The 23,166-nt window shown below is 41.1% G+C and overlaps 1 protein-coding gene across 1 annotated transcript in view; it reads left to right on the top strand.

The window, feature by feature from the left end:
• Positions 1–23,166, top strand: part of PAPPA2 (pappalysin 2) — a 185,805-nt gene that overhangs the window by 19,482 nt on the left and 143,157 nt on the right. Inside the window, exon 2 of the mRNA XM_032226805.1 lies at positions 2,113–3,172. Within this exon, the coding sequence (XP_032082696.1) occupies positions 2,113–3,172 (1,060 nt within the window). The remainder of the gene's footprint in view (positions 1–2,112; positions 3,173–23,166) is intronic.

The following is a 23,166-nucleotide window of genomic DNA, read 5'->3' as shown; positions in this document are numbered from 1 at the left end:
TAAGACTTTGAGGTCAGGTATGCTACACTGATCCCATGAACAGTGGCTACTTCATATATTCTTATTCTGTCTTTCTTTGGATCTAACTAGATAGACTCCTGGTCAGAAATGGTCTGTTTCCTCTACAAGATTCCCAATTCTGGGGTGTTAGGGGGGAAGGGGGGAGGGGGATATATAGTATGTGTTAGATTTTAAAGTAACGCGACTGCACTTGTATACTGTTGCTCTTTAATTTCACTGTAAAAATAGGACAAGCTGAATATATTAATAGATAGTAGAAATACACCGAAGGGAGGAGTAGAGGGATAGAAGAAAGAGGGGTAGAGAGGGTGGGAGAGAGGATGGGAGGGAGGGTGAGAAGGAAGGGAAGGAGTATATTGGGAGAGAGGAGTGGTAGAGGGGGAGGGGAAGTAGGGTAGAGGGGAATGTTGGAGGGAAGATGGAAAGTTGGAGGGGGGCGAAAGAAAGGGTGTATGGAGGGTCGAAGAGGTACATTGGGTTTCTATTTTTGGGGGTATTGTTCACAAGAGGAATGGCTGTGTTTATTGTTTAATGTTATATGGCCCCGGTTATGCACAGTATATATGTGACCGTACGAAATGAAAATGGAAAATAAAAACACATTTACCAAAAAAAAAAAAAAAGATTCCCAATTCAAAACCCCAAATTATTGACTATAAGGAGAACAGACAAGCAGCTCACAAGGAGTATCAGTGAAATATATTGTACGTTTCATCACATTAATGAGCCATTTGTAATATTTCAAATTTTACTTCATTTAATTTAAATAGCACCTTTCTAGTTGCAAAGAGTTGTATACTTGAAAAATTCTCCATGCCACTGTAATTTAATAATTGCCTGCTTTTGTTTACCTTGCATATAATAATAAATATTACTAATGACACTAAGCAGGAATATATTATGCAAAATACTTTCAGGTACTTAATGTCCACCTAATGGTGGCCTAATTGCAGAATGAAAAGTGATCTTCCTTAGTAGGTCCAGCTGTCTCAGCAAGCAATTGTATTAAGTATTTGTTTTCTGGAAGAAGAATGAATAACCATGGGATGGGAAAGACAGATGGGACTGAGACCAGGAATTATCGGTATGAGCCATTTGCCGTAATGCTCCTCTGGGGTTTTACTTGTTCAGTCAGCACCAATTCTCTGGATAGCTCCACTGGCAAAGGAATAAGGCTGGCTGCAAAACTGAACAATTTAAATACAACACTTGATGCAGTGTGATATGCAAATAGTGTCTATTTTCTTTTTTACCCTAAGCCATTAGACAAACCATTTTTTAAATAAATTTTTATTTTAAACACATAAGCACATCAACAGAAGCAAACACATGACTTAAAAACAACATAGGAACAAGAAGTTCCATCGTATATCATACACCACTTCCGTATCGGTTTCTTTACAGTTAGTGTTTTCCCTTCTATACATTTCTATCTTGCGTTCATAATCTCCTTATTCGTTATCCATTTTTATGTACAATTCTTTATTTATTTATACTTAGCTACTTATGAGCAAATATTATTTGCCTATATTGTGCTTTATATTTTTACTGTCATTTATTCTCTTACATACAGTTATAGGTATACATTCACATAGTTATTCTTTTTCTTTGCCATTCTAATATTGTTATTATTCCATTTAAAAGGTTATAAGGTATAGTTTGGAATGCTTTGTTTACCATCCTTCGCACCTGCTATGACACCACCTTATTTTCTCTTTCTTTTCTTTTCTCCCTCCCTTCCTTCTCTACTTCCTTCCTTCCTCCTCTCCATCCCCTTCTTCCTTCCCTTACCTCTCCCCTACTCCTACCCTCTTTCTTCTCCTTCCTACCTTCTCTCCTTCTCTTTCTCTCCCTTCCACCCACCTCTCCTTACCTCTTTAGACAAACCATTTTCATTAAACTGCAGTTTCCAAGAGACTTGGGGTGGGGTGGAAATAACGTTTCAATCAGTTTAAATATGTAATTTTGCTGTAGCTATGCCATGTGGTTTCTACTGCTTCTGAGCTTAAGCTGGGAGGTGATATAATACTTTTACTAGCATTCCTTATTCCATCCTTTTTCTCTTTTTTTCTCTCTGTCCTCTCCATTCAGGTGTATTTGACAATTGCTCTCACATTGGCAGTGATAAAGGGTGGACTTTGGGCATCCGTTCGGAGGAGAATCCTGAAAGAAAGAATGCCCGTTTCTTCTTCACACTCCGTACGGACCGTATCAAGAAATCGGCCACTATATTGGCGCATCACCGTTACCAGCTCCATACATGGACTCATGTGGCCGCCACTTATAGCGGGAAGGAGATGCTCCTGTACGTCAATGGCAGGCGGGTGGCTCGCAGTTCCCAGCAGTCTGGCGACCTTCACAGTCCCTTCATGGCCTCGTGCCGCACTTTGATCCTGGGAGGCAGCAACTCAAACGGACTCAACTTCCGAGGCTACCTGGCTCTGCTAGCCCTTTGGAACATTGCTATGCCCCAAGAGAAACTTCAGAGGGCCTTCCTGGGAAAGTTTGAAGACAGGAAACTTTCCTTATTGCTCAGTGCAAAGTTCAACCATTTGCATCAGCAGTGGCTAACATTCAAGGATGGAGCCTACCCACAAGTGGAGATGATATATAGACCAGAACCTCAAGTTCTGTCTCCACTTATACCCCCACTCTGTGGACAGACTGCCTGTGATAATGTGGAATTGATATCTTATTACAACAGCCACTGGCCGCTAAGGAATGAGAAAGTAGTGCACTATCAGGTTGTCAATATCTATGATGATGATGGTCTCCATCCCACTGTGAGTGAGGAACAGATCGCCCACCAGCACCAAGCCCTGAATGAGGCCTTTGCCCGCTATAACATCACTTGGCAACTTAGTATTCACAAAGTATATAACTCATTGCTCCGCTACCGTGTGATTCTAATGAACTGTGAGCCGGGAAAAATTGGCAATGAGTTTTGCAATCCTGAGTGCAAGCACCCTTTGACAGGCTACGATGGGGGTGACTGCCGTTGGCTGGGGCGCTGCTATGCCTGGGAGCGTCGGGATGGTGTTTGCAACATGGAGTGCAACAATATGCTCCACAATTTTGATGATGGAGACTGTTGTAACCCCAAAGTAACCAATGTAAGGAAAACGTGCTTTGATCCAGATTCTCCACACAGGTAAGTAGAAGTGGCCAAAGCATTGTGCTACTCTCTGGGGGGGTTTCTAGGTTCCCAACGATGACAGTCTTTATGAGTAAGTTTCTGTTTTTAAAATTAGGTTTTTTTTTTTTCATTAATGTACTTCTAGATATCTAACTCAAAGCTTATCCTACATTAATTTATAGTTGCTTTTTGTTATTAATTAAACAAGTATATATTGTCGTGAAGCTTTAATGTCATTGGAAAAGTCTTTCTCCACCAGTGATTTATAGTATTTTTGTGGCATCACCCATCATCATTGTGGTGATATAAAATCAGTCCTAATTACTGTTTTTTGGGGGCAAAAGGGTTGGACAATTATAGAAAACAGTCAAAGTTCCTAGTTTAGTTTAGTTTAGTTTAGTTTATTTGGTCTTGTATGCCGCCCACTCCCGAAGGACTCCGGGCGGCTTACAATAGACAAGGGAAGGGGATAAATAGACAAAACAACACTTTAAAAAAAACACAACATTCACAATTTCCGTGGGGCTGGATATTTCACAAGCCCCCTGGCCTGCTGGAGCAGCCAGGACTTGGTGGCTTTGCGGAAGGCCGGGAGGGTAGTAAGGGTCCGGATCTCCACAGGGAGGTCATTCCAAAGGGCTGGAGCTGCAACAGAGAAGGCTCTCCCCCGTGAAGTCGCCAGCCGGCATTGGCTGGCAGATGGAATCCAGAGGAGACCTAACCTCTGAGATCTAATTGGTCTGTGGGAGGTAATCGGCAGGAGGCGGTCTCTCAGGTACCCAGGTCCGATGCCATGTAGGGCTTTATAGGTGACGACCAGCACCTTGAAGCGGGTCCGGAGACTAATGGGTAGCCAGTGCAGCTCGCGGAGGATAGGTGTGACGTGGGTGTACCTGGGTGCACCCACAATTGCTTGCGCGGTGAAAAAGTTACCTTTCCCTCATTCTTTTCCCCATTTGTTTATATCTGTGCAAGTGGAAACATACAATTCCAATTCCTTAATGTTAATTTACACATTATTCAGGAACAGTCTTGAGGTCATCCTTGAGTATAGTTCATTTGTAAATAAATGTAAGTAGAAGTTGACGATGTTTGTATTTCTAAACAGCAGTCCTATTTTATATTTTTAATAGCTTAGTTGATACTTAGTCTGTTTTATTTGATATGTAAACAAAGTATGCAAATAAGTTAGTTATTCTTTTCTTTCTTGCATATCATCTTTCTTGAGTTCATGACTACCAAATCCGTACTCTGTGTGCTGAAAAAACAGTGACCCAGGGATTTGTGCATTTCCAAACTCTATGCATTTTCCACCAACCATTGATCAATGCTTTGCTTGTTTGTTACCAACACCACCAATTAGATAACATTTTGGGTCAAAGGAAGCATGTTGTTACAAGTGTCCCAAAAATTTAATATACATCATTGGATAGAACCTGGAAGCACTATGTAAAATAGGGATTTCTTTAAGGTAATTGCAGGGATATTAGACATAAAATGAATATGTGTCCCCGGCAAGTACTGGTAGGCAAGTTGATACTGATAGTATTTTCCTCATAATATTATATGTAGCTCAGTGGTGGGTTTCAATTTTTTTTTAGAACCTCTTCTGTAGGTGTGGCCTGCTTTGTGGGAGTGGCTTGCCGGCCATGTGACTGGGTGGGAGTGGCTTGCTGGCCATGTGACTGGGTGGGAGTGGCTTGCCAGCCATGGGACTGGGTGGGAGTGGCTTGCCAGCCATGTGACTGGGTGGGCATGGCCAACTTGTAAAATGTGCTGAAACTCACTTAACAACGCTCTTGCTTAGCAACCAAAATGTTGGCTCAGAAACTCTGGCATTTGAAGCATGCAAGTCTTAAAGCTGTCAAGTCACAAGACCCTTGCACCCCTAACCCTTCAGAAAAAACCCCCCAGGGGTGTTCAAACTTGACAGCTTTAAGACTTGTGGACTTGAACTCCCAGAATTCCTCCTCCAGTCATGTTGGCTCAGGAATTCTGGCATTGAAGTATGCAAGTCTTAAAGCCGTCAAAATACAAGACCCTTGCACCCCTAACCCTTTAGAAAAAAAACCCAGGAGTGTTCAAACTTGACAGCTTTAAGACTTGTGGACTTCAACTCCCAGAATTCCTTCTCTCACTCTTCATATTGAGGATGTGCGGACAGGCGGGGGGAGGGAACTAGAACCGGTTTTAAACGGCTCTGTAGATTTGTGGAATCTCTTCTATAGAAGAAGCTAGAACTGGCAGGAACCCACCCCTGATGTAGTTATACCTTTCCTCTGTTACTTACTGTGATAACACAAACCCATTAGCACTGCCACCTTCTTAATAAGCATTGTAATTAATTTACTAAGATAGTTTTCTCTTCTATTATGTATTAAAATACATATCATTTATTGAGGCACTATATAATACTCATTTTTTCTAGCAGTACTTTGATTAGCTTTCCCTTTCTTTTCATTAATTCGCATGGCCTTTGAGCTGTAGATGTTGGATTCTGAATTCTTAATACAATTCTCAAACTCCAGAGCTCTGTAAATTTCCTCCTGGAAGCTGAGCATTTTACTGAAGGAAGTTGGAAATTGTAGCAAAGCTGGGATATTAGCCAGGAACTATTCCTGGGAAAACAGCAACAAGTGTATGAAATACAGGCAAAGTAAGCTACTAGGACCTGAATTGCTCTTAGTTTATGTATCAGGGATTATCAGAGTAAATTACAAGACTTTTTGCAGCTGCCATAACTGTTACATGACTGTCACAGGTATTTGGTGGTAAATTATTGATCAGAAGTAAGGTGCACAATAAAAGTGACAAATATTCCTATCCCAAAAGCCAACACAGAATACTTTTAGTAGGCCTGGAGTCTGAAGAAATTAAACTTATAATTACTGGAAATAATCTTTATGCCAGGCTACCACCAACATTTTAATATAGTCCAGGAAAGCAGTCACATTTTACAAGAATGCTTTTGGTTCATGGAATATGGGTTCCTTACCTCTGATCAGGACGTTTTATGAATTTGGCCATAATAAACTATAAGATTGGAAAACTCAACTACAATATATTGGTAAAATATTTAAATCTAAATATTCGCTCAGCTACAAATATTTAACACAAGAGTTCATTTTTTAGCCCAGAATTGATTAGAATTTATTGACAGAACCAGCAGAAAATGCTTGCATAAACACCAAAATTGAGTGTTTGCTTCTAAATGAAAAACAAAAAAGGGAAGGATAGAAATGGATACTTTTCATTTGGGTTTGTAATTCCCAGACATCAGTTATAGTTTTGGCTGCGAATTCTGGATTGCAGTCCTAATTCAACTGGGGAGATCAGGAATGGGAAAATTGATATTTTATCATCATCTCATGTATACATTGAGCTATTGGTCAAGCAGAGAACTGTTCTAAACTCAACTAAACATTTATAAAATGTTCTCTTACAAAATTCATCTCTAAACCAGAGGGATGAATTTTGCAAGAGAATATTTTATAAATGTGTAAATCAATCAATTTTATTTTCTGTTGGCTCTTTGAGATATGCCAGCTCAAAAAATAGACTTTGGAAGGACTACTGGAACACTATTGTGGAAGGTTATAATGGAATCCTGAAAGCCTTTCCAGATATTCATTTTTTTTTCTTTTTTCTCTTTCAGATAGAATCAAGGCAGGGCAATATTGAATTTCTTCTTCCTTTCCTTCTTTTCAAAATAAATCTGGTGTTTAACTAATGACTGTATGATTATTGAATTCTTTCTCTAAGACCATCTCTGACTCCTCTCTACTTTTCAAATGTATTGCCTTATGTCATCCTAACCGTATTCCTGTAAAGTAGGTCACTTCATCTTTCATATGCTTGTTTCTTCTATATAAAGGATACAAGAAAGCGATTTGCCCAAGACCCAGCTATCTCATGGCAAAGTTGGAATCTGAAGCTTATGTCTCCAAAATACCAATTTTGCTGTTCAAAATAATTTTTAACTGGAAACAAATGAAGAAAAGGAAACAAAGACAGTATGATCAGACCCCCATCTGATTAAAAGTCCTGGATAGTAGGGCTGGAGGTGTTATTGGAAAGAGAAGCTGAAGGAGAGCTTATTCTGATATCTGGCAATTTAATTTTACCTTTAATTTGATTCAAAAAGTCAGGAAGATAAGCATGCAGTTTAAACATTAGAATGATATCTATTTGATTCAATAATAATAAAATAAATGATAGTGACAGCCTACTGTTGTGGCCCAGCAGGAGCCGTTGGAGCTGCCACCAGACTCCGACAGCGAGGGGCCCTATGAGTCGGCTCTGGGGGATGTGGAGGACCCTGGACAGGGTTCCAACTCTGAGCAGGGCGCAGAGAGACTGGTTGGCCACCAGGAGGTGCCTGACCATTGGACTAGTGGGGAGGAGAGAAGGGAGTGTGATCCGCATTGGAGCAGTGGGGAGGAGCCAAGGGAGGTGGTCCTGGATGCCCGGCAACGAAGAGCTAATAGGCGTAAGGAACAGTTACGCAGTTACAGGAGATAATTGCACTCAGCTGGTGGTAATTGGGCTCCTCTCAAGATTGAATTTAAAGAGAGACTGGGAGGAGCCTGGTTTTGCAGGATTCAACGTCATTCCTAACGCTGGAGAAGCTGTTATCTGTCGAAGTCTGAGTTGCTGCCAAGGTTCTTATCTGTTTGTTATGCTTGGTTTTCAGCCACCGAGGTTTTGGTTTCTTGCTAATAAAGTGCTGTGAAATTCCAGTTAAGCTTGTCTCGGCATTCGTTACTGGATGGAGGAGCGGGTCAAAACGGTTCCACCACAAAACTGCGGTAGACTAAAGCGCGCTCGACAAAAGCGCGTACGTGACATCATCACAGCACGACGAAAACAGCACGCTGTGAGCGGTAAACTTAAAATTAATGCGTAAATCTAAACCTAACCCCCCCAAACCTAACCCTAAACCTAACCCTAAGCCTAACCCTTAACCTAACCCTAAACCTAACCCTTAACCTAACGCTAAACCTAACGCTAACCCTTAACCTAACCCTAACCCTAACCCTAACGCTTAACGTAACCCTAAACCTAACCCTAACCCTTAACCTAACCCTAACCTTAACCCTAAACCTAACCCTTACCTTTATGTGAATCGGCTTGCTTTAATTTAATTTTAATTTAATTTATTTTTAATTTTATTTGTCGCGCTGCTGATGACGTCACGTATGCGCTTTCGTCGGGCGCGCTGTAGTCTACTGCGGTTTTGGCGTGCCACGGGTCAGAACAGCCTACTAGGGACCAAATGCTATTTTGAATAGTTCCATCAACCAATTTCTGGAATATTGTAACAGATGAGACAAGCCTTGATCCTAAGAGAAGGTGACTGCAGAAGGTGAAGACTGAGGTTACCAGACCTTCTCTTAGATAGGCCAATTCTAGCCAGCTGGGCTGGGAGATACGTAGGCATGATGGTATACAGAGTTTTCAAGGTCAGGCCAGTATTTTGCATTGCACTTCTTGACAGCCAGTGCAGGGCCCTTAGCACATGTATAATGTGAGCCTGATGAGTAACACTTGCCAATGAGTTTCAAACACCCTTTGATTTCTGTTTTCTGCCTAAGTTGTCCAAGTATGCATAGTTTCTTTCTTGTCTATGAGCTTCTGCTTTTAGCAAGTTTCTGACTATGTCTGAAGAGTCAAGATTATTTGCTCTGTCTGGAAGGAAGCCTGGCACTCTTCTGAGAGTCTTCTACAAGAAGAACCTTGTTCTGTCTATAGCACCTTAACTCCAAAAAAGAAAGCCTTCTCCTTCCTGTATTCAGTTATTCAGAAGCATATTCTGTTAAATTGAATATTTCTGAGTAAAGAGGAAATATGGATTTATTTGCTTAGTTTGCTTTCCTGGAAATGTCTTTGTTGTTTCATTGGAAAAGGAATCTGTCCTTGTATTTCAGAATAATACAGCAATATTCTTGGATGCAGAAGAAAATTGCAATTGTGACCCAATTCATCTACATCTGTGAAACATTACAAGCTAGATATGAGGTCCAGTGTGGATATTTCCTTTAGTAAAGTAGTACTTTCTTCTAACATAGGAGTATCTACCCCTCTAGCTGAGTTCAGCATTCTCTAGTCAGCTAAAGTCACAGAGAGAGCAAAGTGGGCTAACATATTGACAAAATTCTTTTGCCTAGACATATTTAATCAGTAATCATGAAATAAGGTGGTAGGAAGGAGCTGAGCTTGAGGGAATGAAACAGTCAGATGGGGACAGTTCAGATCAGCTAGCTCAGCTAGCTCAGTGGTCTCCAACCTTGGCAACTTTAAGACTTTTAAGAAGTCCACAAGTCTTAAAGTTGCCAAGGTTGGAGACCACTGAGCTAGATAACTTTGTAGAATTCATAAACACAAAGAGCCGAGGTGGCGCAGTGGTTAGGGTGCAGTACTGCAGGCCACTTCAGCTGACTGTTATCTGCAGTTCAGCGGTTCTAATCTCACCGGCTCAAGGTTGACTCAGCCTTCCATCCTTCCGAGGTGGGTGAAATGAGGACCCAGACTGTGGGGGGCGATATGCTGACTCTGTAAACCGCTTAGAGAGGGCTGAAAGCCCTATGAAGCGGTACATAAGTCTAACTGCTATTGCTATTGCTAAATTCTTTCAGTGTAAATACACAGATGATCATTTGAATAATCAATTGCAGGTAAGCTATTTCTCCATGGAATTTCATATCCTTACATCTCCACCAGAAGCCTGCAAGCAGTTATTTGGAGTTTTTTGAGCTTGAAAAAACTCATGTTGCATAAATTTTATTCTGAGCTGGAGATAAAACAGAAACATGTTGAACAATGATTGTCTGTTCTTAGTGCCACAATTGGCATCTTGTCTTGTAACTTGTAATTGTTATTTTTTGTTGTTGTTGCATTTACTCCTAGGACCAAAAGATATCGTTGCTGTTTGCTTGGCTACCTCTCCTTGAAAGGCTACAGATATACTAAAACAGATGTTTGTTGGAGTGGGGGCAGTATTTGTTTTCAGTGTTATTACAAAAAATAACATTGGGTGGGGGGATTGTAGATATTATGAACTACCACCTAATTTATCTTTATGGCCTTGGTTTTAAAAATGAGAAAGCCTTGCTTGCTCTGCGTTCTCATATTTTCTTATGGCTGGAAGACTTGAGAAAAATTAATTTTTATTCCATACAGAATATGTGAGATGTTCCAAGTTTTGTCCCATTTGGACATGCAAACCCAGACTATTCCAGTGAATCTATTGAATTGGGAGGTTTTTTCCTAAACTTGAAACAAATCATATTTTTTTTTCATTTTGTGCCTACCAGAGGTGGGTTCCTACCAGTTCGCACCTATTTGGTAGAACTGGTTCGTCAAATCTACCGAACCGGTTAGAAGAGGTTCCACCAGTGGACCCGGAAAGCAGGCCACACCTACAGAAGAGGTTCCAAAAATTTTTGAAACCCACCACTGGTCCTTGGATATGATTATTCTACACTATCATGCTCATATTTATAAAACTCAGTGCCTCTGTGAAAGGTAAGGATGACTACTGCGTTTGTGGTACAATCAGAACATTGCGTGTGTTGAAGTTGTTTTAACGCAAACCAAAGATGCCTTTTAAAAAACAAGTTTACATCATAGTCTTATGCATGCCAGTGCTGTGTGTGAGGTAATTTAAGGTGGTTCTGACAAGTGTCGTCGGCATCTTCGTATCCGGTCACATAGGCGGCAAGCCACTCCCATCCAGTCACATGGGCAGCAAGCCACTCCCACAAAGGAGGCCACACCCACAGAGTAGGTTCGAACAATTTTTGAAACCCACCACTGGTGCATACCCTTTGCGTGCTCTTTATCTGAAAGTGGGATGACTTCAACCAAAAGATGTCTCATGCCCAGCTTTCATAATCTAAACTTCTAAACTTTCCAGGGTATCTGAAGATTCCTTGGCTTTCTGGTGATGTCATTCTATTTAGCTATGGTAAAAGCTGACTCTCTGCCAGTTATCCATTCAGGATCTCACTCAGACAAGTTTGTAAGGTTATAATGCAAAGAGCCTGGACTCTAATGCTGGAAATTCTTGCTGTGTTTTTTAGATCCTGCCACTTAAAAGGAATTTTACTACCCTTTTCGTTTTGTGTGTGCTTTTAAACTGTCTGCTGGCGAATCTGCACGCCAGACTCATGCGGCTCCTGAGCCATTAAGCTCTAGTCAGTCAATATTTTGCTTTTTCAAAAATCTATTAAGTTCCATTTGCAAGGGATTACTGCTTGTGTGATTGATTCTGTCTAGCAGCTAACATTAAAAAAAAATCAAAGAAAAAAAATCAAAACAAACCTCAAGGAGACAGAGTAATAGAGCAGAAAGAGCTAGATTTATCCCTGAGGAAAACAGTATCCTGTTATATGTTGCAAATTGAGAATTGTTTTCTTATGCACAATTTATATTATCCATGTGAAATCAGGGCAGTGGTTGTGGATGTTGTTCACATTGTATTTTAAAATAAAAATATCTACAGTTAAGAAGGGTTACATGAGGCGACTAGCGAATATAAGTCACTGCACTTTCTGATTATATAGATAGTGGAATCAGAGGTCTTCGGTGCTCTCTGAGTTTAGTTGTTTCCAATACAGGGGTGGGTTTCAAAAATTGTTTGAACGTACTCTGTGGGTGTGGCCTCCTTTGTGGGAGTGGCTTGGCACCCATGTGACCGGATGGGAGTGGCTTGCCGCCCATGTGACCGGATATGAAGATGCCAATGACACTTGTCAGAACCACCTTAAATTACCTCACACACAGCACTGGCATGCATAAGAATATGATGTAAACATGTTTTTTAAAAGGCATCTTTGGTTTGCGTTAAAACAACTTCAACACACGCAATGTTCTGATTGCACCACAAACGCAGTAGTCACCCTTACCTTTCACAGAGGCACTGAGTTTTATAAATAGGAGCATGATAGTGTAGAATAATCATATCCAAGGACCAGTGGTGGGTTTCAAAACATTTTGGAAGCTCTTCTGTAGGTGTGGCCTGCTTTCCGGGTCCACTGGTGGAACCTCTTCTAACCGGTTCGGTAGATTTGACGAACTGGTTCTACCGAATAGATGCGAACTGGTAGGAACGCACCTCTGTTCCAATACTTGAATTTATGTCTCCTTAATCCAAGCATGGCTCTTTCTGGGTCTTATTAGCCCACCAGATGTATATTTTAATCAACTGCTGGTTCTATATACCAATATGTGAAAAAAGGAGGACTTTCAGGCATTTGAGAAGCAAGAATTCAGTGCTCAGAATATCTCTATCAGTAAGTTAATTGGTGTCTGGGCACTATAAGTTGCTGCTTGATAGCCATTATAATAGTTTTCTGGAAAGAGGAAAAGAATCTCAACTAGTTTTGGGACTGAACACGTCCATAATGCACTCTCCACTCCTATTGGGTACCAAATGGTTATGGTTGATGGTGTGAACCAAGACTGAGCTTGAGAGTTCGTCCGATTGCCATTTTAAGATAGCAACCAGAGGGAGGTTGATTGTCATTTGGTTCTCTCCTAAATGTAGGCTTTCTGAAATCATTGGAAAAATCTGCCTTTTGAAAGTTTTCCAAAGGCATGAGGAAAACTGGAGATCTTCGGTAAATGATGGTTGCGATCATCAGTCCTTTTCTTAATGTATTCAAAGGCAAATATGAAAAAAGAATGTCTATGTCTATTTATGAATAAATAAATAAGTAGCATCCTATGAAGGGATGTTAAATAGTATTACTATCTTAAATAGTAAGCTACCTTACTAGTTCACCTGTCCCTAGGGGTGGCGCAGTGGTTAGGGTGCAGTACTGCAGGCCACTTCAGCTGACTGCTATCTGCAGTTCAGCGGTTCAAATCTCACCGGCTCAAGGTTGACTCAGCCTTCCATCCTTCCGAGGTGGGTGAAATGAGGACCCAGACTGTGGGGCCGATATGCTGACTCTGTAAACCGCTTAGAGAGGGCTGAAAGCCCTATGAAGCGGTATATAAGTCTAACTACCTGAGAGACCGCCTCCTGCCGATTACCTCCCATAGACCGATTAGATCTCACAGGTTAGGTCTCCTCCGGATTCCATCTGCCAGCCAATGTCGGCTGGCGACTCCCCGTGGGGATAGCCTTCTCTGTTGCAGCTCCGGCCCTTTGGAACGACCTCCCCGTGGAGATCTGGACCCTTACTACCCTCCCGGCCTTCCGCAAAGCCACCAAGTCCTGGCTGCTCCAGCAGGCCGGGGGGGCTTGTGAAATATCCAGCCCCATGGAAATTGTGAATGTTGTGTTTTTTAAAGTGTTGTTTTGTTTATTTATCCCCTTCCCTAGTTTATTGTAAGCCGCCCGGAGTCCTTCGGGAGTGGGCGGCATACAAGACCAATAAACTAAACTAAACTAAACTAACTGCTATTGCTATTGCTATTCCCAGGCCTGCTGGCATAACTAAATGTTGAGGGACCTCCAGAAATGACAATGATAAAGCCAACTTCACTTCAGAGTGAAGTAATACATTCATTCATTTAGTGGTAGGAGATTTTCTGCTCCATCCCCAAATTCTGCCTAGGGTTTTTTTTTTGAGCATACCCATAAACGAGTTAGTGAAAAGGGTCTTTCCTAGGACTGACCCTGGGCATAAGCACTTAACACAGGGTCCCTGGGCTTTCTGAGCCTCCAGGAGAAAAAACAGAGTGTTGTATTGATTAAGGAATTGGACCCCCGTGCTTGGTTTGGGAGGTGTAGCAAACGTTGATCAATAGTAGTAGCAGCTATTAATACATCACTTTTGTTCTGCTTCCCAAATTTCACTGCCCTTGTTTGCATTCTTTCCTCTTTTATACTTGTTTATATGCCCTGATTTACAAGCTGTTGGCTTATTTTCGATGACACTTTCCTGATCTCTGTACTGCCAACAGCCAGATGGTTCTTCTGTACCAAGCCAGCCTCTGATTCATGCCCATGATGATGCCATATACTGGCTTGAATGTTCTTATATTTGAAGAGCATACAAGAACAACAATAAGAGGATGGCCTGGAAGCTGTTATCTGATTAATTTTATTGGCAGGTGGATAGAAATTAGGTAATACTTAATAATAAAGTTAGTTCAAAATCCAAGCATTTGATTAATATTCAGTTCATCTGTTGCTTGTAAAGAGATCAAAGGATTGGCATGGAGAAGGGCAAATAAGGTACTGAGGCACCAATGATCAAAGAACAGGAGTTTGTAAATTATAATGTGAATGGAGATGTAGAGAAAATAAACTTCTTTCACAGCTAGCTTGCTCATAGAAACATGATATGAATTATTTCAGACGTGACGGACTCAAAGTAAGTCATGTCTGTATTGTTCATCCACTCACTCCAGTTCTTTACATTCCACATCTAAATTTTCCTTCCTTCTGTTATCCAACTCAGACAAGAAAAATAACTAGTTTCTTCCAGTGATATGGTTGTAAATGTTTGGGGAACATGCAATCTCATGCATGTTGCATTGCAGAGGAATTCAAGCATTCTGGCTTTGTTCATGCCTAGTTGTATCTTGCACTTGTTATTACCTCAACACCAGTGGTGGGTTTCAAATTTTTTTTTTGAGCCTACTCTGTGGGTGTGGCCTCCTTTGTGGGAGTCGCTTCCCGGCCATGTGACCTAGTGGGAGTGGCTTGCCGGCCATGTGTTTTCTTTCTTTCTTTCTTTCTTTCTTTCTTTCTTTCTTTCTTTCTTTCTTTCTTTCTTTCTTTCTCTCTCTCTCCTTCCTTTTGTCTCTCTGTCCCTTTTTCCTTTTTTCCTTTCATCTCTCACATTTTCTTTCTTTTTTTCTTTTTTTCTTTATTTTTTCTTCCTGTCTTTCTCTCTCTCTCTCTGTGTGAGTCTGTCTGTCTGTCTGTCTGTCTGTCTGTCTCTCTCTCTCTCTCTGTGTGTGTGTGTGTGTGTGAGTGAGAGTGGTGGGTTTCAAAAAATTTTGGAACCTCTTCTGTAGGTGTGGCCTGTTTTCCGGGTCCACTGGTGGAACCTCTTCTAACCGGTTTGGTAGATTTGATGAACCGGTTCTACTGAATAGGTGCGAACTGGTAGGAACTCACCTCTGCTCAACACCTTGACTTGGGAATTCTTACTATTTCAATACCAACAGCCAAAGCAATGATTTAAGGGGAAAAATACCTTTACTGCATGAGGGGTAAAAACCTTAAGGTTTATTGTGATTATTTCTAATTGATTGAATTAAAAGGAATTTCATCAGGGAGGGAGGAAGGAAGGATTGTTGCAGTATTTCTCAATCTAGTACCTTTGTGATAGATGGAATTCACCTCCTAGAATTCCCTAGACAATGTGGCCCTTGCTAAGAATTCTGGGAGTTGAAGTCCACAAATCGCAAAAGTGCCTTGGTTGAGAAATGCCGTTAATTGTTAATATCTAAAAGATACTTGTAAATTTTAGACTTTTTGCTTCAGGATATTTGGTGCTTACTGGTTTTCTGAATTGAGGTCATGCTTGTTTTCCAAGTTAATTTCTTCTGATCACTTCTTATAGCTCTGGCCCTTTGAGATGACCAGTGGCTTCGTTCCCTAATTGTTGTTAGTACTTTTGCTCCAACTGTTATTGCGATTGAGCAACTGTTATTGATGATGTTATCCATTCAGTTGTGTCTGACTCTTGGCAATTCTATGGGCTGGGTCTCTCCAGATCTTTCAATCTTGCATTATTTCTAAAAAAAAAACCCTAACCCTAAAACATAACTTGTGCTTTTCTATGTTCTGGCTGTTGTCAGCTTTGCTGGTGTCCAGCCATCGTGGTCTTTGGTGGCTTGGTTTTCTTTTGCCGTTAACTCTTCCAAGCATAATTGCTTTCTCAGTGAATTCCCTCACATGACAAGATCAAAGTAAGTGAGACGCAACTATTATTACCTTCTTCTAATTAACAATAGCAATAGCAGTTAGACTTATATACCGCTTCATAGGGCTTTCAGCCCTCTTTAAGCGGTTTACAGAGTCAGCATATTGTGCCCAACAATCTGGGTCCTCATTTTACCCACCTCGGAAGGATGGAAGGCTGAGTCAACCCTGAGCCGGTGAGATTTGAACCGTTGAACTGCAGCTAACAGTCAGCTGAAGTAACCTGCAGTGCTACACTCTACCCACTGCGCCACCTCGGCTCTTCAGTAATTGCACCAGTTGTTATTTTCTACAGGCAGCTAAAAGGAGAGTGCCAGAAACAGAAGCCTGCCATTACCCTCAGTCATCCTGCTTCTCATCCCTCACTTGCTGCAGTAACTTTTTGCAGCAAAGAAAGAAGCAGGGAGAAAAAGTAAGCTGGTCATATGTCAATATTCCTGCTTATTTGGCAGGAAAGGATACAGTTCAAACAGCACAACACCTTGATTTCTGGAAGAAGATAAGAAGTTCCAGAGGGGAAATGTTCAGTAATTGGAAACTGTACCACTAAACCAATGGTGGGATTCAAATAACTTAACAACCGGTTCTCTGCCCTAATGATTTCTTCCAACAACCAGTTCACCAAACTGCTCAGAAAGTTAACAACCGGTTCTCCTGGAGTGGTGCGAACTGGCTGAATCCCATCATTGCACTAAACTGTTACTTACAGCTTTCTAGAACTGGATCTAAGCCAATTAATTTGCAGGGTTAAATGTTTTGACCTATAGCCCAGTGATGGCTAATCTTTTTTGAATCACGTGCCAAAAGCGGGGGGAGAGCAGGGGGGTCACGCAAGGGCGTGCCCACACCTATAATGCTATGTGCACGATCCCCCCACGCATGCGTGTGCAACCAGCGCTTCCCCTGCTTTTGGCATGCTGTTTTCACCCTCCCCAGGCTCCAGAGGCTTTCTAGGAGCCTGGGGAGGACAAAAACAGCCCCCCGAAGGCTCTCCGGAGGCTTCAGAAGCTTCCCTGAAGCCTCCGGAGGATGAAAAACAGCTGTATGGGCAACCCGCAAGTTTGAGAATGGTGACTTCCTCTTTGCTCGTAGGGCCATTTTTCACCCTCCCGTTTGCTCATAGGACTGTTTTTTGTCCTCTGGAGCCTTCAGGGAAGCCTGAAGGCTCCAGAGGGCAAAAATTGTCCTACGAGCAAACAGGAAGTCCATTCCCGAACTTCCAGTTTGCCCATAGGGCTGGTTTTTCGTACTCTCAGCCTTCGGAGGGTGAAAAATGGCCTTAAAAGAAGGCCAAAGTCAGCTGGAGCTGACGGCAATGCCTCGTGTGCCCTAACAAATGGCTCCGTGCGCCACTTGCGGGACGGGTGCCATAAGTTCGTCATCATGGCTGTAGCCTCTTAGGGGCATGTACGGTAATGTTGAATAGTATATCCCTTTTATGCAAGGGCCCTGTTCTTTCATAACCCTCAGTAGGTTTTTGTCATGGCTGACCTATGCCCTAGTGCCATAAAAGATATCTTTGTTGGGAGAGACCGCCTGCTGCCAATTACCTCCCAAAGACCCATTAGATCACACAGATTAGGCCTCCTCCGGGTTCCGTCTACCAGCCAATGTCATCTGGCTGCTACCCGGGGGAGGGCCTTCTCTGTGGCAGCTCCGGCCCTTTGGAACGAGCTCCCCGCAGAGATTCGGACCCTCACCTCTCTCCAGGCCTTCCGAAAAGCCGTTAAAACCTGGCTGTGTCAGCAGGCCTGGGGTTGATGAGTTCCCTTCCCCTCTCGAATCGTGTGGCTGTTGGTTGTTTTTAAATGCTCTGTATTTTGTAGTTTTTGTGTCTTTCCCTCCCCCCCCTTGGGTTTGTGCGCCGCCCTGAGTTCCGTAGGGAATAGGGCGGCATATAAATAAAATGAAACTCAAACTCAATAGATGCCCTTTGATCAGTTGTGGGAAAAATGAAATTGATCTAACTTTGGAGACTTGGGGTTTTTGTTAGATTCCAGGTGACTTTGAAGGTTATTTTCTCAGATCTGGACAACAACAGTAGAAGCAATGCAGTTGAGAGATGGACTAACAGACTCTTCCATTACTGTATCTCATAGCTTTGAAGTTCCTCTTATTCTATAATAGTTGATTTGAGTTCCACAATAAATGTAACTGTTTTGGGCAATTGAGTATGGGAGCAGATGAGTGACTTTTAGACTGTGCTACTTTAAGAGTAGAATCCAAATGGAGGTGGGAGGATAAAAAGAAGCAGCTGGATTTCTTTTTGGATGCACTTGCAGACAATTACTCAGTTGGGCTCTTTGAGGTTATCTTGCAGATGATTCATTTTTTAATCAATGATGGCCAGTGTGCAGTAATCTATATTTCTTTTAGAGCACTCAAGGGAGTTGGAGTTGGAGGAGTCTGTTTTATGATGATTTTGATCCTCATTCTCTGGGCAATCCTAAAAGGAAATCAGGGACGTGCAGTCAGGGGAGGCAAGGGATGCAGAGCCTCACCACTGTCATCATGAAAAGAAAAAAAAATGTAAAAGGAAAAAGGCAAGAGCTGAGGTCAGGCTGAGCTAGTTGCTGCCAGAGTCACCGTGGATGGCTCTGCTTAGTGCTTAACTGTTTAAAAAAGCCTCTAAAAAGCATCCTCTACAGGAGTCAGCAGGAGACTGACGTGCCTCATAACGTGGTGTTATGATCACTCGAGCAGAGTTAAGCAAGGGTTAAAAGCCGAAAAATTCCTGACATAGATGAGGCACGTTGTTCTCCTGCCTCCTCCTGTAGAAGGTGCTTTTTTAGAGGCTTTTTTAAACAGTTAAGCAGAGTCATCCACGGTAACTCTGGCAGCAACTAGCTCAGCCTGACCTCAGCTCTTGCCTTTTTCCTTTTACATTTTTTTCTTTTCATGATGGCAGGCAAGAGCAGAGTTGAAATCCTCTCTGAAACAGCTGGAAAAGGTACGTGTGGGTCGGAAGGAGGGGGAGGGATTCAAACTTCATCCTCCTGGTGAAACTTTGTGTGTGTGTGTGTGTGTGTGTGTGTGTGTGTGTGTTTGAGAGAGGAGGGAGGGAGCATATTGGGACAGTTCTTTAGTTTATGCACTATGTAACACTCTAATACTATGCCTTTGGGTCTTCTGAAATTTTAATTATCCAATCATAAGCAAAAACAATGTTTTTAGTAGAATGAATTTTCACTTCTACTTACACCTGCCAGCCAAAATGCTGCTAGTGGTATTGCTAACATGGGCTAAGGAGGAAAACCTAAATTTTCTGAATTCTGGTGCAACTTTGTGTGTGTGTGTTTGTGTGTTTGAGAGAGGGGGGAGGGAGGGAGAGAGGGAGGAAGGAGGGGAAGGGAGAAGAAAAAAAAGAAAGAAGGAAACTTATTTAGCAAAGGAGAAAAACAAATGTCACTTTAAATCGGAACTGAGCATGCCTGGCTGTGGAATTCTGGGATTTGAAGTCCACACATCTAAAAAAATTGCTGCCTCACCAGCCATAAACCTCACCGCACGTCACTGAAGGAAATATTGGAAGAACATGATCCCTCCCCCCTAAATATTATAGGAGGGGAAGAGGTCCTGCAATTCCTTCCTATCTTCCCTTTTATTTAACTCTATAACGTATGAAGTTACTGGAAGAATCATGTCTGGGTTTGGATCTATGGCCATCAGTATATACAGCTGTGTTGCTGGGGAGAGGAAGCAGTGATTTAGTGAGAGTTACACTATTGTGCCACAAACTTTGCTCCTTTTATACATGTGTCGTGTATCACAGGCTTGTATATTTTAAGATTCATCTTCTATTGAGACTTTAAGATTAAACACAGATTTTAACCACCTATTGCACATCTTCAGAATACTCTTGCTCAGGAGTTTCCAAATTACTTAGGTATAACATAGGGTTAATGTATTATAACAAATATACAGCTGAGTGACTTTTTAAGGCGTTGTATGCATTACTAAATTGGGTGAATTTAATAATGTATAGTATTAAGATAGGTTGATGCCCAATTTGAGTAGACAGCAACCAGTGTTTTCAAGAGCTTTAATTATGGCATTAATATAAACATTTAAAAAGAGAAGGGCAAATATACAACCTTACTTCACTATTTTTTTTAAAAAATGGTATTGGCATGAAAAGATGGCTCAGGCACAATCTAACCTGTATTTGTGCATTTCTATGTAGTTGCATAATCAGAATATTATTTATCCTATAAATAAAATCATTCAGTAGTTGTTTTAGTTAAACATTTGTCATTTGTTGAAGTATAGGGCACACATTTTCTGTTCATACAAACATGTTCTTGTTTCCCTTGTTCTTATAACCCTGTACATGTGAGGGAAAATCTGTAGTAGCAGTTACTGGATTTGTTACATAGAGTTCAGAGGTGGGTTCCTACCAGTTCGGTAGAACCGGTTCGTCAAATCTACCAAACCGGTTAGAAGAGGGTCCACCAGAAAGCAGGCCACACCTACAGAAGAGGTTCCAAAAATTTTGGAAACCCACCACTGACACACAATAGCAATAGCAATAGCAGTTAGACTTATATACCGCTTCATAGGGCTTTCAGCCCCCTCTAAGCGGTTTACAGAGTCAGCATATCGCCCCCACAGTCTGGGTCCTCATTTCACCCACCTTGGAAGGATGGAAGGATGAGTCAACCTTGAGCCGGTGAGATTAGAACCGCTGAACTGCAGATAACAGTCAGCTGAAGTGGCCTGCAGTACTGCACCCTAACCACTGCACCACCTCGGCTCTTACACACACACACACACACACACACACACACACACACAGAGAGAGAGAGAGAGAGAGAGAGAGAGACTCACACAGAGAGAGAAAGAGAAAGAGAAAGAAAGGAAGAAAGAAAGAAATAAAAAAGAAAGAAAAAGTGAGAGAGAGATGAAAGAAAAAAAGGAAAAAGGGACAGAGAGACAAAAGGAAGGAGAGAGAGAGAGAGAGAACACATGGCCTGCAAACCACTCCCACCAGGTCACATGGCCAGCAAGCCACTCCCACAGAGTAGGGTCGAAAATTTTGTGAAACCCACCACTGATAGAGTTCCATACTACTCTATGTAGGAAAGATAGAATGAGTTTCTTCTGCCAAGCCTCACATAGCTGTCAAACACAAGTGAGAACTGCATGAATTTCAGAAAGGCTTTTTAATATTGGGGGAAAACATAATCTTAAAAAAAAATGAAGGCGTACATTTTCTGGCTAACTAATAGTGAGTCAGTTAAGATGGAATCTCTTTGAAATGCTTCCTTCTGATCTTATTACCTTTTCTCACCTAAACTGAATCCCCTATTTCTTTCCCACCATATCTCACATCCTCTTACTTTAAATGAATTCCCAAGGAGTAAGAATGATTACGCCAGTAAAACCTGAAATATCTGCTGCTGCTTCATTTAAGGATAATGGTTGTGGCGTTTGAAGGGGCAATTCATTTCAAGGAATACCCATTTGCAGATGGAAGTAGGACCCCTGATTTTCAATTTGGCATACGGAATTTGGAGTCTGTCAAGAATATGTAATTAATATTGCTTCTAATTTAAAATTACATCTAGATGCAAAAGAGAGTGGGGATGGATTTTTGGCAGTTGTGATATCACCTACAGGGCATTCAAAGTTACAGTTGAAAGTTTTATCTCAGAATGTATTTTATTGCGGGTTTTTCAAGCAAATTTCTAGCAACTTTTTTGCGCAGTCTATAATTGTACTAATGAATGCATTTGTGTAATTTTTGTAGATCATTTAATACCATCAAACAACAGCATCTTCTTGTTCTTGGAAAGGACAAGATAGGTGGATAAAAAGGGCAATTCCAGTCTATACATCAGCTGACTGTGCAATAGACTATGATAATAAATTGATATGACACCTGACTCCCAATGAATAAAACAGCTATACTGTACTAAAAATTCTTGCATTTCCTCTTAATTAAAAAAAAATTAGTTAGCATCATTTTCTCAAGGAACCAGTTAATTAAATAAAATTTTGAGCCCTAGTGAATCTCTTGACAAAAATCACCTGTTTCACAGAGGTGAGAAATTGCCAGAAAAAGGCATCATCCCCATTGGAACCTTCTTATTCTGTAAAGCCTGTTTTGAACAATCCTCTTTATTTTGCAACATTTATTTTATTAATTTTATTCAGAACATGTAGGAGTTAACAACTACTGAGTAGAAATAAGACAGACAGATATTTCTTTTGTTTCTCTTCCATTCATCTGTGAAGAAAGGGTAACCTTTCTGTAGCAATAAAAATGCTTTGAGCTCCCTCTGATTATATACTGTTTTAGACATGGGGAAGATTTTTGGATTAGAAGGCAACTCACCCCGAGGAAGATCATTATGTCTTGTTATTCTCCATTTTATAATTATTTAATCGAAAATAGGTTCATGAGTGACCAAAGAATTGAGCTGAAACTCCTGCCTGATCCCATTTCATAAGCTTTCATCACCAGGATTATTAAATTCACTCTGATAAGCCATCACACCCACAATTTAATTCAGAGCCAAACCAGATGTTACATTAACTTTGTGGTAAGCAAGTATGCCTATTTTTTTTAAAAAAAAAAAAACAATTCCCAAAGAAATGGTAAAAGTGGTTTTCATCAGGTCTGCCATATATGGAGACTGACAAAATGATAGATTTACAGAGATTGGGCCCTTTGGATTTTTTACATTAATGCTTTCTATTCTGTATTGATCTGTGCATTAGGTATATTTTATTTTATTTTATCTGGCAAGATTTCTATTTCTGATATATAAAAATGTTAGCCTGTGAACTTGAAAGACTTAGAACTTAGCAAATATTGGTTGAGAGGGTTCTAGAAAACCAAGACTTGTCATTGTGCGTAGAATGACTGAATGTTTGCCATTCGGAGAGTGAGTTCCATAATGGATGAAATGAAATTATTATACATTGATTTAGTTTTCAGCAATGGTTATGGGTACATCATGATTTTTCTGCATAGCCCTTGTACTATATTATTTTGACCTATGAGATCTTGAGGTCAAAACTGTAAATGGACAAGCCAAAAGTATTTTGACACTGCATTTGCTCCATTCACATATATCCCCTTGATAATTCCTCCATCGTTTCTGTCAGATAACAA

Source organism: Thamnophis elegans, chromosome 11 (assembly GCF_009769535.1).
Source record: "Thamnophis elegans isolate rThaEle1 chromosome 11, rThaEle1.pri, whole genome shotgun sequence".
Classification (NCBI taxonomy): domain Eukaryota; kingdom Metazoa; phylum Chordata; class Lepidosauria; order Squamata; family Colubridae; genus Thamnophis; species Thamnophis elegans.
The sequence above is the reverse complement of the archived record's forward strand: the minus strand, read 5'-3'. Positions and strand labels throughout refer to the sequence as shown.